At 48.3% G+C, this 15,617-nt stretch overlaps 1 protein-coding gene across 1 annotated transcript in view; it reads right to left on the bottom strand.

Annotated features, from left to right (window-relative positions):
• Positions 1 to 15,617, bottom strand: part of LOC144162659 (cell adhesion molecule Dscam1-like) — an 809,120-nt gene that overhangs the window by 28,561 nt on the left and 764,942 nt on the right. Inside the window, exons 17-20 of the mRNA XM_077693289.1 lie at positions 14,564 to 14,804; positions 12,388 to 12,669; positions 11,099 to 11,569; positions 2,703 to 2,947 (exon numbers count right to left, since the gene is read on the bottom strand). Coding sequence (XP_077549415.1) covers positions 2,703 to 2,947; positions 11,099 to 11,569; positions 12,388 to 12,669; positions 14,564 to 14,804 — 1,239 coding nt within the window. The remainder of the gene's footprint in view (positions 1 to 2,702; positions 2,948 to 11,098; positions 11,570 to 12,387; positions 12,670 to 14,563; positions 14,805 to 15,617) is intronic.

Here is a 15,617-nt window from a genome sequence, read left to right as displayed (position 1 = left end):
ACAGTAAAAAAGACGAACAGTGTTGGTGTTTAGGCATAACTCCAACCTCGTCGGGGTGCCCTCCTGGGTCAACAAAGACCATAAGGAATACTGGCGTGCATACCGTACTTCTTCCCGCAAACGTCTTCACAAATAAATAAATAAATAAATAAATAAATAAATAAATAAATAAATAAATAAATAAATAAATAAATAAATAAATAAATAAATAAATAAATAAATAAATAAATAAATAAATAAATAAATAAATAAATAAATAAATAAATAAATAAATAAATAAATAAATAAATAAATAAATAAATAAATAAATAAATAAATAAATAAATAAATAAATAAATAAATAAATAAATAAATAAATAAATAAATAAATAAATAAATAAATAAATAAATAAATAAATAAATAAATAAATAAATAAATAAATAAATAAATAAATAAATAAATAAATAAATAAATAAATAAATAAATAAATAAATAAATAAATAAATAAATAAATAAATAAATAAATAAATAAATAAATAAATAAATAAATAAATAAATAAATAAATAAATAAATAAATAAATAAATAAATCGTCTTTCGATAATTCAAACTGGCAGCACTGATCCATTGCGATAAGAATTGCAAACTAAAATGCTACGAACAACATGGACGTCCGCGGCCTGTCACAGAAAATGTCGTACGAGCATTGGTAATCAAATAACCTCGCTATTTTTGAGGAACAGTGCGCTCGTTGAGTTTGAGGTCTGCTTGCGCAAGCTCACCTCGACGTCTGTTTAACGCCGTAGACTTCGCCTAAACCTTGAACACATCTCACACTCAGCAGCACCTCAACCTGAAACACACAAATCACTTTTCTCTACTTATCTCGATAAATTCCAAGCTTTCCTTGAACGTATGATGCCCTTCATGAGCCGACCTGCTTGACTAAGTGCTATCATTAACCCACTACAAAAACTTAGCAAATGTATTGCCACTTAATCTGAACGGCGCAAGGTTCCAACGCAACACGTGGCGCATTAAACATCAAAAATCGGATTAAGAAATGGGGCGAAATGAATTCAGTAGGAGAACTGTTCCACCTGCCGAAAATTCTGGCAATAAATAACAACGAAATATGAAGGTACCTAGTATACCCTGTCCCCCCCCCCCCCCCCCCCAAAAAAAAAAGGTATTAATGGAAAAAAATAAGCATTTTGAGAAAGAAACTTTTAACAGGTCGTTGCATGTTGTAACAGTCGTTCCGATCGGTAGGAAACGACCAGAATGTAAATACTTTTTGAATGGTGGGATTTAAAAAATAGTGTGGTGCTCATGACACTGAAGAAAAATAAGATTGTTGAAAAAAAAAACACAATTTGGTTTCTTATCCGCATGCAACCTTTTTTTGTTGTTCCAGTCTTGAGTGATCGAAATTACCTAGCACTCGGTGCTGTAGTGTCTGTCGTCCACTCAATAGCCTGGTACTTGGGAGAGACGAACCAATTACGCTCAGAGCTGCTATTAAGTTTTATTGGTGCCGTGTCTTCTTAACAAGTCTGCTACTACATGATCACAGGTCAGTAAATTCTACTCAATGATGTTAACGAGCTGTTAATCTTGAAGCTTTAGTACTTCGTGAGTGCAGATGCTACTCTTCCACGCCTAAGTGTTAATTTAAAAAAAATGCATTATGGAACAAAACAATCGCGCTGTTGACTCAGTACAAAAAGTTCAATCACAGGGAAGTTGTCACATAAAATAGACATATCCTTTATATATTCCTTTCATTAGTTTTGCTTCATTTTATTTATTTATTTGTTTGTTTGCTTGTTTATTGACCTATTTATTTGTTGCAGCGAAAGTGACCAGCTTTCAATTTCCAATAATGCTGGGTGTCGCTACTTGCTCATTTATTGCGTAGAACCTACTCTACCATCATTCGCAACATTGCTGGCGCTAAGCGGGACAAGGAAGAGGATTTACACACACAAGTGCGCTTCCCTCGTGTGCGTGAATCCTCTTCCTTGTCCCGCTTAGCGCCAGCAATGTTCCGAGTAAAAAACCAACTAGCCCCATTTCAAGCTCTGGTCTACCATCATGCTTGTTGGAAGCATATACAAGCCCGATTTATTGTACTTTGGACCATTTTAATTGTCCTTGCCAGCTACCTTAAGTTGTCAAATACCATTCTTTCAGCGGGTTAATGAAACAGTTTTGTAGTATGATATGTACACTCAAGATAAAAAAAAATATTATCACGAAGGCCATACAATTAAAATAAAAAAATAGGAAAGTCCGAAATGCACTCAATTGGATAAAAGCGCTAGAACGTTGCCCAAATGAAGTCACAGCCACTAGTGACAACACAGAAGGAAGCAGGCAAGAGCACAGAAGGTTAACTTTCCTTTTTAAAGGGAAATCAGTGCTTGTACTTTGAGATTGTCATCAGGTGCAAGACCCCGCGAAGACCCAGCTACGGATCGATTCTGCCCATGTAATGTTCCTAACATCTTCACTGTTGAGTACACATCTTCAAAGAATGCAAAGGCCTACAAACGTGGGGTGGCGCACGCCGTAGTCAAATAAATTCGTTCTCCAAGAGTTTTGGCAATGGCTTGAAACAGCACTCGCGTCGACTTTCGACCCGGGGCCTGAATTCTCTACCCTGCAGGCTTCTCAGCAGAGCACGCACACTCTGAGACCCAGCGTGGCCCCACGCTGACCTTGAGGCGGTGCGGCACGTCGTAGGTGTGCTCCTTGGCGCCAGTGCGGGAGGAGCGGCGCAAGGTGCCGTCGTCCTGGGCGGAGCGGCCACCGGCGCCCGCGTAGTACGCCATGTGGCTGGTGGCGTACGGCGACGGGTAGTAGAGCGACTCGCGCTGGGACTCGTACATGCCGTCGCTCTTGTTCGTCTTGCCGTACGTACTCAGGCACATGTCGTCCGGCCGGCCTGGAGAGCCACGTGCGTCTGCGACCCCAACCCCACGAGCCGTTAGGAACGCGGTGCACCCAACGCGTGATGGGCGCGGTGGGACCCGAAATGGCGCGAACTGAAGACAGCGGTATCGGGGAACATACCCAAGTCGGTGAATGTGGCGTTTCCAAGAAACGCTAAAGTACTACTCGAAGGAAGAGTTGGAGAGGATCCCTAAGCACATTCGTAAACGCTAAAGCATTCCTTTCGGCTAGGTTCATGGACAATTGTATTCTGCCGATGTCGTCGCTGAGCCTCAGTGTTGTACACGTTCCTCCAAAATAGGAACGAAAGCTCGTTCCTCGTTCCTTCCCAATTTTGAAACGAGTTCCCGTTACAAGTTCCTATATTGATAAAGGGACGCGTTCCAGTTACACTTCGAAAATTGTAACGTGTTAACATTAACGTTACATTTGATTTTTTTTAATTTTAAATCTGGTGCCGGATAATAGTGAGGCGAAATGAAGTGAGCATTTAGCAATCACATCGAACTACGTATATGATACAAATATGAACACCACGGCAGCAGATTATGTGGAGAAACGCTCCTAGACGAATTTTTTAGGGAGCACCTTACATATTCCAGGCATGTTTAACGGCAAGTGCAGTGGTCGTCTATTACAAGTGCAACACATATGGTGCTTTCCACTTGGGTCTTCAAATGCGCAGTCAGATGGGCAAATAGAAAGTTAGTCACATCCACGAACATAAATGTCTTGCACAAGAAACCGCATCGAAAGGAACAATACATAGGCGTTTAATGAATGCTGATTCAATATTACAGTATGGGTGAAAAAAGAATGTCCAGAATGCATATCCACAACTTAGTAGACTCCTTTGTTTGAACTCTGCACGAGTTTTGTCTGTACTACGTTGGTGTCGGACAGACGAACCCGTTTCTTTTGTCAATACCTCGTTGGTAATGTTGAAGAACCGTTCCATCGAAGCTCTTGAGGGTACCGTGTTGTACTTGAGGATAAGTTGGTTCAGTTTCTCAGGCTCAGAAGACTGCCTCCGCATGCGCTCTTAGGAGTGTGCTAGCATACAATCCGCACTCTCCACGGACAGTGGTTGTTTTGTGTATATTTTGTTTGACGGCCATTGAAACACTCTGTGGTGCCGTGCGCATAACTTCGACCGTTGTGGTTTTCTCCTTAAATCATCGCAATTGCGAGCATCGGAGCCAGTGTTTCAATAACATAGCTTCAGGGTGTTACTTTGCCTGGTTGAGACTTCAAGGTCGCATTTTTACCGTCTGCTGTAACTTTGTGCTACAGTTTTTAAGTTTGGTCTCCGGCTTCTAGTTGTCGGAACGGAGGAACTGTGCCGACGGCAGCAGCCACCAGCTTAGGGTTACCAACTATTGAATGAAGGAAGTCGGGACGGAGGAAGGGGAAGGGGGGGGGGGGGGGAGCGTACCGTAACATAGGGAGGCAACGAAATCGATTTTTTTTTATGGCGGTATTTTTCAGACGAACCCACTGTTTCGTTATTGTTGCGGCCTCTTGAAATGGTACATTATCTGGTTACATGCTCCTCGCAACAGTTGCTCTTGCTGGAGAATGTACTTGCAAATGTTGTCGCACTTCACGTGGAAGTTCAGCGTGGAAGTTCTGCCTGGACAAATTCGCGCTAACTTTGTGTCCCGAAGCCTGAAGTGCCTTGTTAAGCGTGCTTTGGAGCGCAAAAGATACAAATAAAAACCCTAACTGGGCGGTCCGGAACAAATCCGGGACATATAGCTGTCCCGACAGCGACGGCGCGGGACTCTGGGCGTTGTATGAAAAGTCGGGACAGTCCCGCAAAATTCGGGACGGTTATTAAGTAACCCTACTTGAGTATACGCTACTCGGCTCGCCATCGGTATACCCGGCTGAAGCACTGGTCGGAACAGGTCCATAACAATACACCACAACCCGCCGCGGTGGCTCAGTGGCTAAGGCGTTGCGCTGCTGAGCACGAGGTCGCGGGTTCGATTCCCGGCCGCGGCGGCCGCTTTTCTGATGGAGGCGAAAAGCAAAAACGCCCGTGTGTACGAGATTTCGGCGCACGTTAAAGATCCCCAGGTGGTCAAAATTAATCCGGAGCCCTCCACTGCGGCACGCCTCATCGCCTGCGTTGCGTCGGCGCGTTAAACTCCCACAATCAATCAATCAACAATACACCACAGTCGTCGCACTGCTATGATGCGAAGGAAAGGTGGCACAATAAAGCCCAGCAAAATTTTAAAACCAATCGTCAATCAAGCCTGGCAGTGGGCACATCACGAAACCGATGGCCCGCTCGGTGCGTGAGAAAGCTTACGGCGGCGCGTTCGAGCGCCATGTACGTGCTGTGGGGCGATAGAACGTCGAAGGTCAGATTCGGCTTGCAACTCCCAGGGATGGTTGCTGTTGCGCATGAGATCGGATAGATCTCGCCTCGCTTTGGGCGGCAGCGGCAATACTTCAAGAATCGAGGGCTCAGAACTTGACGCCTTCTTTTTACACGCCGTGAGCGCTACGCCGGCGACCCAGATGTCCATTAAGTCTCATACGCAGAGAAGTCTCGTACGGCCCCTTCGGCTGGCACGGCTGCCTGTACTGTAAACAACACGTGTGCAGTGAACACTTTACAGTCACGTCTTCTCCTGCTCGGCTTTCGCGTTTCACTCTTATGCACAAAAGAAGAGGTCGGGGTTGAAGACAAATCAGAGAGGCGCCGAAGCATCTGTATCATGTGCATCTGCAGCCGACGTAGCGACAAAACCGTGCGCACCCGGTGCAGCCTGCCCGACAGGCTGCGGCCCGCTGCATGGTTGTTCTTCTGTGTTTGACCTTCGAGGAAGCACGTTCTGCAGAAGGGAGGGCAATGGGGCAGCTTTTAGGAAGATAAACACATTAGCGGCCTGTGGCTTTTAAAGCAAAGCTTTCTAGCTCTACCAGCCAACGGTTCCTTCGTGGCGTGCGGGACAACAAACTCCCAACGCGGGGGAGGCGCCGGCGGGGGGAAGGAGGGGGGGGGGGGACTGGAAGGGGGCCGAGGGTTTCACTCAAGGAGCACACTTTAGGTGGCGTGGCGAACTCACCCAGCGTTCTCCGCGCGGAGGTGCGTGCCCGCCGGCGGTGGCATCGGTGGTACGGGTTTGTCGTCTGCTTTAGCGACGTTTGTTTTGGGCCTGCTTTGGCGCAGCTTCGCGTCCATTGCGCGCTGCCTGCGCACGGCTTGGTTAACTTGTTCGACAGCTCCTCCAGGGTAACCCGCACCCGACGGAATTAAGTGGTCGTCCGGCAAACATACGTTAAGGATTGGTTTGCAGGGCGCGAAAACAAAATGTACAAACCACATACAGACATCTGGCCGCTAGAGAAACGCTACCTTTTGCGCACTCCTTGCCACGAATGGGACTCCGTTTTCTAAATTGGTGAATACCAATTCGGTTGTGTTTTACGAGGTATTACAAAAGGGGAAAGTAGCAACTAGTTTTGATAAATAGCGATTATAAAAGTTGCATCATCATTCTCGCAATTCTCAAACTTACTAAACTAACTAGTTCAAATCGGTATAAATGGTAATTACTAAGCTAAGGTAACGGCTGGCAGAATCTCTGTTTCACTCTTTGTAGAGCCACGTGTGTGAATTCAAGTGGCGTCACATGGACAATTGTTGTGGGTGTCGTTTAAAGCTTTGCTTTCCAACCACCTTCACAGCGTGGATTGGAGCCATTTTTTTGTTCTAACTTCAGCGTCGTAAAGCCTTGGCATCAAAAACAGCCAAATCCCAGCGATGGAACGTTTCCAGAAGGAACGCCGTTCCCTCGGCCGTTCCTTAGTAAACGTAACAAGTTACCGTTACAGTTTCACTCACTCTTAATGGAACGGTGGCGTTCCTCCGTTCCTCACAAAAGGAACTATTTCCAGGAACGCCGTTCCGTACAACACTGCTGAGCCTACAACCTCGACATCGGACTCGCTGCCACTATACGTTGTATATTCACTGTTCATGCTACCTCCACAGAAGCTGAAGGCCGACTGGGACTCTGACTGTGTTCGAAAGCGAAGAAAAGCGACAATAGGCGTTGGGGCCTTTGAAGGACATTTCCCCAATGTGCATTGGTACCACGCCCTCCATAGAATGTCCCAGTGAGTTAGAAGTGGACTAGCTGAGAGCCGCGTAGCCTCCACATTGCTGAATGTAGCTTGTGAAGTGAACTATAGCCATTCGCCTGTGGCGTGCCATCCCTCGTGTAACAACCCTTGTCTGGGGCCTTTTTATGTATTGCAAATAAAGTCAATGGTTGATTGGCTCCTAGAGACAAGTTTAGTGAGAACGTCAGAGCTCCTTCTGGTCTTTCCTGGAGTGGCAGGATCCACTAGTTCCGCATGCGGTGCTAGCTTCACTGCACTAATAGAAAGTTTTAGCAGTCGTCGTGTGCGGAATTACCGGGTTGACCGGCACACATCTGGGCACTTGTGCATTCGTCGCGGTAGGGGGATTAGTTTCACCGGCCTGCCTTCTCCATGTACGCGCCTCCTCGCCCTTCCTCCTCGCCCTTCCGCGCGCGCAGGCGGGTCCCGGTCAACCCGGTAACAACGTAAGCAACGGAACGGACAGTCCGTCTGTTCCGTCGTGTACGTACTTACCGTGATTACCGGGACCCGACTGCGCATGCGCGCGCAGAAGGAAGAGGAGGAAGGGTGAGGAGGCGCTCCCCGCCGTGACGAATGCGCGGACATTGCGAAGGCCGGCCCGCGGAAGTAATCCCCCTACCGCGACAAATGCACAAGTGCCCAGACGGGTCCCGGTAAACACGGTAGCTACGTACATGACGGAACAGACGAACTGCTGAAACTCTTTATTAGGCAGTTTTAGCATATCGTTACCGTGTTTACGTTACCGTTCACCGTGTTTGCGGGAGTAGACTGCGCAGCGCGAAAGTTACCGCGAACGGTAGCTTACCTGTCACAGGCTTCACCGTCGCCAGCGCTTCCGGTAACCCGGTAAACGGTAACGCAAACACGGTAACGATATGCTAAAACTGCCTATTATCTCACGGGTGATGACGTCACCGGAAGTAGATATGGTGTCATAACTGGGAGTGGCACTGCCTGTTGTCACAAGGTCACTAAGGTCGTCACAAGTCATGTTCGGGCATTGCGTCACGTGATTTCAATGAGGCTCCTCAGCCATAATAAATCCGCTTTGACTCAGGGGCACTGTAGCTTCCTTGCGGAAGGTAACCTTTTATAGTTTTATCAGATGACCTGCTGCGCGAGGTCACGTGACAGCGAGGGCCCTGTCGGGTAGGGGCCGGGGCACGTAGGTTACTCCATTATTTGCAGCGTCGCACAATACGGGATCGGCTCTGAAGGTAGCTTTCAGCATAAATTGGAGTTGTATGAGCCGATCTGCGACAGCGTTAGGTGCACGGCACGAAGCCAACCTCTGTGACAGAGGGGCTGCGCAGTTTCGAATGGCCGCGATTGGCTTTGGGAGTTCCAGCTGTTAACGAGGAGGTATAAGGGGACTTCCTGGCTGCCTTCCAAAGCTGAAAACTTGTGGAAGCAGGTGTTGAGCATTTTAAGAGCATCGGGGTTGTTTTTGAGCACGCGCACAGCTGCGCTGGAAATTAGTCTTTTCGAAATAGTCGTGCTAAGGCTTGAGCCACAACATCCGGCTGTACTTTAGGATGTGCAATAAAAGCAGCCTATTAGAGCCTGAAGCGCACATAGCAGGCTCTTTGTTGGAAAGTTTTGCCCGGCCTAAAAAGAAACCTGGAGAAATACCCAAAGCCATTCAAACTGTCCACGAGCGAGACACGCCGTAGCGATAGGCGAGGGGCGAAGCCGGGTGATGTGCTTTGGGACGGCTTCGAAGTACTTCGGCATAGAGCGGCGAAAGGCACCTCGAGGGCACTCATTGCACTGCGTGTTTTTTATTCGTGTTTTAGGGCCTGTTCTAAGGTTTAGAAGACGAAAGAATAGTTCATCATCGTTTGTAGATTTCTCCGCAATTTGAATACAGATGCCAAATATACGTGCATTGTCGTTCTCGTTTTAAAGAGGCAAGTTCGGTACGCATGGCGTAAAATGCCGTTCGGGAATCGCCATAATCACATAGCTGTACAGGACGTCATCAGTAAAACATACACATGACTTTCCTGTTCTCAAATCGCGTCGCGTTTTCGTCTGTGCCTTTTTTATTAGATTTATCACACCAATCCTTGCATTAAGCAGGCGCTATTTTCTGCCCAGCACGCGTATCATTACGCATCGATCATCGCTTTTTAGTTAGGCCTATGTCGACGCCTGCTTGCCCCATTCAAGCAGCGACTGGAACCACCGTCCCACCTCATCCGCCTCATCACTGACACTGCCGCCTCAAGAATGCTGCAAACAATTTGTTCTGTGCAACTATACTCCTCTCTGCAATGCCTTCAGGCCCGTACCGTCGGAAAATAAATAAATAAGCAGTTGTCGCTTTCGGTTGTATCCCCTTCGGGTGATCGTAAGAGAATTTTGTAAGAAATCATACATTCAGTCCATTTTTAATTAAAACTATCACTTGCCGGTCAGTGCTCATATAATCCTTTTTTTGCGTCGCTTTGCGCTGTACAACCAAGATGAATAGTTGACAAGTTACCGAACTTTACATTTCGGTAAATGAAACAGTGCATATTTTTTTGGCGCGCCTACATTTGAGTCAGAACAGCCCCGTCTCACCTGTTGTACAGACCCGTTGAAATCGCAGCACTAGCAATGACGGCAACTAAGTATCTTTCAGCAAACGCGCAGGACAGTGCCATGCAGACTGTCAGCTGTTGTGGAAATACCGTCTTCCTTACAGTTCAATTCCAACCTACGTAATTTCCGCAGCCCGAGCTCGTGACAGGAGCCTGCCGACTAGCAAAAAACGGCTGATCTCGCGCCTGTAAACATGGAAGCCTGGACGTGGAAACCAACGAGAGGCTGCCGTTACTGTATGCTAGTCTATGGAAGGTCCGAAAACAGACCCCATAGGTTATTCAGCATACGCATAGTGGGATTAGAGGGATCTTATGGCCAAAGCACAGAATTCATGCGGCGACCTGCACATGGCAGCATAGCGGTGAGAACTGCCGAGTGGCAAAGCATTCAGCAATAGTGGACAGTTTTGTGAGGAAGGTGCAGCCGAAACAGAAAAAAAAAAAAAAGAAACACCGAAGGCATTTCAGCACTTCGTTCGAGTTCTGAACGCGAAATAAGCATTAATGTCCGACAGAATACCAGAGCGCGCTCTGCACCGCGCATAGCTAGAGTTCCTCTATATAGCTTCCGCAGGGAGCTAAATGGAGGGACTGCACGCAGAGCGCTTTGGCTCGCTAGCAACTGCTGCGCCGCTAGGCGAGGGGAGCTAGGCGCCGCTGGGTGCGCCGCTGGGCGCGCGCTAGCGAGCGCACGCGAGGGCCCAGACCGGCCGAGGTCCTCACCATCCCCACGCGCCAGGGAAGCATGACGTCAGTCCCAAAGCCATGACGTGATGGCGTATCAGCGCGCGCCAACCGCAGCCGGCGCGTCGGCTACGTCACGGGAGCCCCTACGTCGGCAGTTTGGGGCAAGGAGCAGATGATGTCATGTCGGCCAGCTCTGGGCTTTGTCGTGCGGGCAAATATTAAAATGGATTAAAATATGTTATACTGAACGCTTACTGTTGAAACTTGCTGGGAGATATTTCTTGATAAAAAAGCATTTTACATAGTTATCTAAGCTTCGAAATTTCGTGTCACTACTTTAATAGAACTGGATTGTAAATAGAGGGGTACAAATTGCCGCTGGCGCAGTTTACCGACGTTCCGTCACCGAGCGCGCGGCCGCGCGCCCGTGCGCCGGAAAACTCGGAGTATATACGTGCCTTTACGAGGAGAGCGTTTTTTCCATGTGGCTCTGCGCATGCCTGCAGCATCATTCCCTTTGCGTTTTGGGGGCCAGGCACGCTCCATCTCTTCAATGTCTTTTTTTTTATTTTTGAGGCACGCGCAATGAAGCCACATGACTCTTCGCAGCCAGTGGTAATTTAGGTACCGTTTCGCTGCTACAGACAACACTGCAGACGCCTCCGGCCTTTTCGCCCAATGGGCCGCTTAGTTCTTGCGCAGTAAAAAGCGCGGAGTGCAGGGAGGGCGCTCACAGTTATCGGAGGCGGCGTCAGGTAGGGAGTCCCCGCGGCGCTTCCAGACGACCACGAACGAAGCGACGGCTGCGATGACGACGAGCACCACGGCGGCGCAGAGCACGGGCACGAGCAGCGCCGCGTCGTCTAGCCGGCCCCCCGACGAGCCTCCGGCAGACGGTGGCGGTACCGTGGCACCCTGCAGCGTCAGGGTGGCGAACTGGTAGTCCGCCTCGGTCCTGCCGGCGTCGTTGTGCGCCACGGCGAGCAAGTCGTGCCACGTGCCCGGGCTCAGGTCGCTCAGCTGCAGCGTCTGCTGCTCGGGCACGATGTGATTTGACACGACGATCCAGTCGCGCGTGCTTTGGGGCTTGTACTGCACCACGAAGTGCCGGATTGGGCAGCCGCCGTCGGCCCACGCCTTCAGCTGCACGCTCGCCGACGACTGGTTGGCCGACACGAACGAGTCGCCTGGAGGGGCCACGGGCGCTGCGAGAGAGCAGACCGTCGCTTGTTCCAAGTGGAAGCAGGGTTCCCGACCACTGGTGCGAAATAGGTGCGCCAACCACGAGGTTCGCGACTACCTCTCGGCACCGGGAAATGGCACAGATGTGGTATGTACCGACACTCGGCTCAACTTGGCCCCAGACCCATGCTTGTTCTCTGGGAATAGCACAACGCTTTGCCAAGAATGGTACCCGCCTTTAGCAAGCTTTTTCGGAGCTAAGATGAACTTCTTGCACTCTTTTAATTTTGCAAAATAATAGGAGATCACCCTTATAACTCATGTATATGTCCAGACGGCAATGGCAGGTTCAAGGAAGGCCCCTTCAAATGGCTGCTGTATCCACTTTGTGAGACATTCCCTCGTGTTCTACTCATCACCAAGAGTGATCTGTCGACTCACACGTCCGCCGCCAGCGTTTCTCACAAGGATTGCGGGGCAGCCCCTCGTTACGCTCCACACGTTACTCAGGAGCGGGTCGTGACGACGAGCACCCGTATGGGAAAATGCTTGCTCGGAGCCAGGCGTGCCTCATTTTGATTTTTGATTGACAAGAAATGTGTCAAATTGAATAAAAACACGTTCACGCACTGGCCAAAGAAGGCTCGCTGTTTTGCGCCTGGTCTTCGCCCAAGTATGTGGCACCCATTTTGCAGACGTCGGGTAGCAGGCCATTTTAAAAAAAAACCGGCGATGAGGTGGTTATGCATTTAGCAGCTGTCGTATAGCAGCCCCATTGCAGTGTAACTACGTAAGTGCGAAACGTGCAGAGCCACCAGAACGGGCAATGCAGGAGGCGTACCTTTCCCCTCGGTGGTCACCTCCACAACGGCGCTGGGCTCCCCACGGCCGATGTCGTTGAAGGCGGTGAGGAAGAGCTGGTAGGTGGTGCCGCAGAGCAGGCCGTCAAGGATCTTGTTGGTCTGGTAGCTGTGCAGCTGCTCGTCCTTCCACTCAGACGCCGCGTGCTTGTAGTGCAGGATGTATCCCGTCACCACGCTGTCTTTCCCCGCGGGCTCCCACCGCACGTGGAGGGACGTTGACGTGGTCGCGATCACGCGCAGCGCAGGAGATCGAGGAGGGTCTGCGCCAGAAGAAGTACGCAATGGCCATCTGCATTGCAAGAGAATCTGCTGTGCGAGCGCGGGATCAGAAATTTCATCAGCCATTTGGGAGAAGATTAAGTACGAGTACACTTTATGACCTCGATTCACCCTTGTATTTACAAGTCCAGCCGCCACCAGGGGTGTATGTATACAGTTAACCGCCAACATGTCGAACAGTTTTTTGCAAGCGTTCAGGCGATTCGTAGCGATCACTGCCGTCGGCCATGTACTCAGTTAACACGAAAACATTAGGTCGTATACTTACTTAACACGATGATACATAAAAAAAACTATGGTTGATTCCTCTGTCATAGGAATCGGAAAAAACACGAAAGTGAAATGTGGAGCGAAATCTGCAGCTGAGCATGATTTGTGGGTCGGCCGCTGTCTTGTGGGTGTTCTTGGCAAGCGACGTCCTTGTGACGGGTCGCTTCGGAAAACGTGTACTGGCGTCATTTCCGTGACGGATATGACGTCAGTAAAATCTTGGTGTATCCTGGCACAAAATACTTTCGTGTTAAAAAGAATAATTGAAGAAGATTTATTGGCAGACGTTCAAGAATGCATCTCTTTCCCCTCCCTCGCGACGCTGTACGAGGAGGAAAAAGCTTTTTTAGATGCCACCTAACTCTTTGAGCGCTTCTCAGGCCTTTACGCGGTTTTATCAGAGGTTTCAAATTTTGTTTGTTTTCACCACATCAGATTGTACGTGTCGGCTATAAATTTGCGTTCATTTCCAATAAAATAATGGTTGCGAGTCAGCGCCCGTCTTGTGAATTTCTTCTGTGTCCCTCGTCGTTTATTGCGCTGTTACATTTCATCATGCAATATATCAGTTGTCAAGAATTAACGCGAGTACAATGTATCAGTTGTTAATAAGTATCGCAAGTACAATGCATCAGTTAATAAGTATCGCCAAGCTTTCGCCTTCAAATCACGTAGGCAGACTTAAGTGCTGTCGTCTGTATATAGATGTGTATAGTTCTCTTGTTTTTTTTTTAATATAACTTTATTCCACTGCCGTAAGGACCGGTGCTGTCTCAATGTACTTAATCTAACCCCTTGTGGTTCCTTAGGGCAAGTATTGTACCTTTTGTATACTCCAATGCCTGGAGTAGCCAGCTCCTGTTTGGGTTGGAGCTAAACTCTCCAATAAATAATTATTTCTCTCTCTAAGTGCTCCTAGGAAATTTTGTATCGAAAAGCGGACGGAGGGTTTCGATAACACCGAGCAGCAATTACTTTGAATGTGGCGCGTTTCCATCACCCGCGTTCTTTTTTTTTTTTTTTTTTGCCAGTCAGCCTTAGTCACACGATTGCATTGTCTGCCATCGACAGCAGAAATGGGCAGAAACTGCTTCTTAGGACGACAAATTAAAAAAAAAAAGCTTATATGAACGCCTAAAATAAAAAAATAAATGAACTTTGTAGTAAAATACAGGTTAATAAAATAAAAGCGCGATAAAGTAAAGTAGTTGGATTTGCTTGCCCCCAGTAGCCACCAGAGCAGCAGTTTAGCGAGAGAACGCAGTGAAAAATGCGCGACGCCCTAGTCGCGCCTCCGCGGAGCGCGCAACCCTGGACCATAACATCACCTCCATAATCAGCAAACAACATGAATCGCATTTTCAAACTCCGCCTTGAAATATTATCAGCACGTTACGTGGGCGTCATTAGAGCTCGTGTCTCCCGAGTTCCGCTCAATCTCGGGCCTTCTGGAATAGCATTCCAGAAGTGTGGAACAAGGGGATAAAGCTGCAGCCACGTCGTAGCGTCACGACTGAACTGTTCCAGAGGAGAGAAGGCCTGGTAAACGGGATACTTCGTGAGCGAGCGGCAGGGCAGTCAATGGTAGCGGAGTATTTCACTTGCCGTATTCGTAGGTCTTGACGACAATTTCGTCGGCGGCAGGTCCAGCTCCCTGGCCGTTGAAGGCTTGGACGACGATCACGTACTTGGTGTTCTTCTGGAGGCCGCCGATGACGAACTCCTCCCTCACGCCTTTGTTGTCCACTTCGACAGTTTTATAGATGAAGGGCTCACTTGTTCCTTGGGGCTTGTAGCCCACGTAGTAGCCACTGATCTGCATGTTCTTGTGTTCGTGGTGCGGCTTCTGAAACACACAAGTTCATTCAATCAGCTCAGCATAACGAGAGGGGGGAATCACGCTGCGTAATGTCGGTAGGCCACAGATTGCACTATCTCTTAAGCTAAATTGTTGCGGTGGTAGTTTCATTTCGCAAATTCCCCCCGACGTGGTCGCCATTGTTAGCAGTGTGAAGCCTCCCTGAAAGTGGGCGAGAAGACACAGTGGAGAGGAGGAGGGGGGAAGAGGGGGGAGGGGCAGAGAAGGGAATTTAGTTTCTCCACACGAAGCTCTCACACAATAGGCATCGCTCCAGTTTCGCAGACCCCACCACTTCAAGCGAGATTGTCAGCCGTAGTTTCTTTCCCGTTTTCAACCCGCTACGTTTTTTTATTCTTTTTACGTGAAGCCAGAACACAGAAGGGGAGTAGGGCGAGCAATATTTGGTGATTTTTTTTACTTAACAATGTTTCCCTAGGCGAAAGCGCACCAATATGTGCGTATATTTCGTTATTGTTTAGCCTAAGGTCAAGCGAGATTTCTGCGCAGTCTTGTCTGAAAAGAGTTTGCGTGTAGTTGCTTGAGCAAGGTAGACAAATTGTCTTGTTAGTTCATTTCTTATGGTGGGTAATATTATGGAATGTGCAGCTTTTTCGCCTCCGATGTTTAGGTCCGGGTGGAGCGAAAATTCATGTTTAATTATTTTTCCGAAGAAATGGGTAAAACACATATGAATAAACGCAACGGGTGACACGCTCATGCATACACGCACGCACACATTATGTCTGTCTGTGTACACCCCGTTGAAAAATTCTTCATACATTAAGGCGAAGAGCAGGT

The sequence above is a fragment of the Haemaphysalis longicornis genome, unplaced genomic scaffold (assembly GCF_048455015.1).
Source record: "Haemaphysalis longicornis isolate Haplotype H1 unplaced genomic scaffold, Haemaphysalis longicornis Haplotype H1 scaffold_1, whole genome shotgun sequence".
Taxonomy (NCBI): domain Eukaryota; kingdom Metazoa; phylum Arthropoda; class Arachnida; order Ixodida; family Ixodidae; genus Haemaphysalis; species Haemaphysalis longicornis.
The sequence above is the reverse complement of the archived record's forward strand: the minus strand, read 5'-3'. Positions and strand labels throughout refer to the sequence as shown.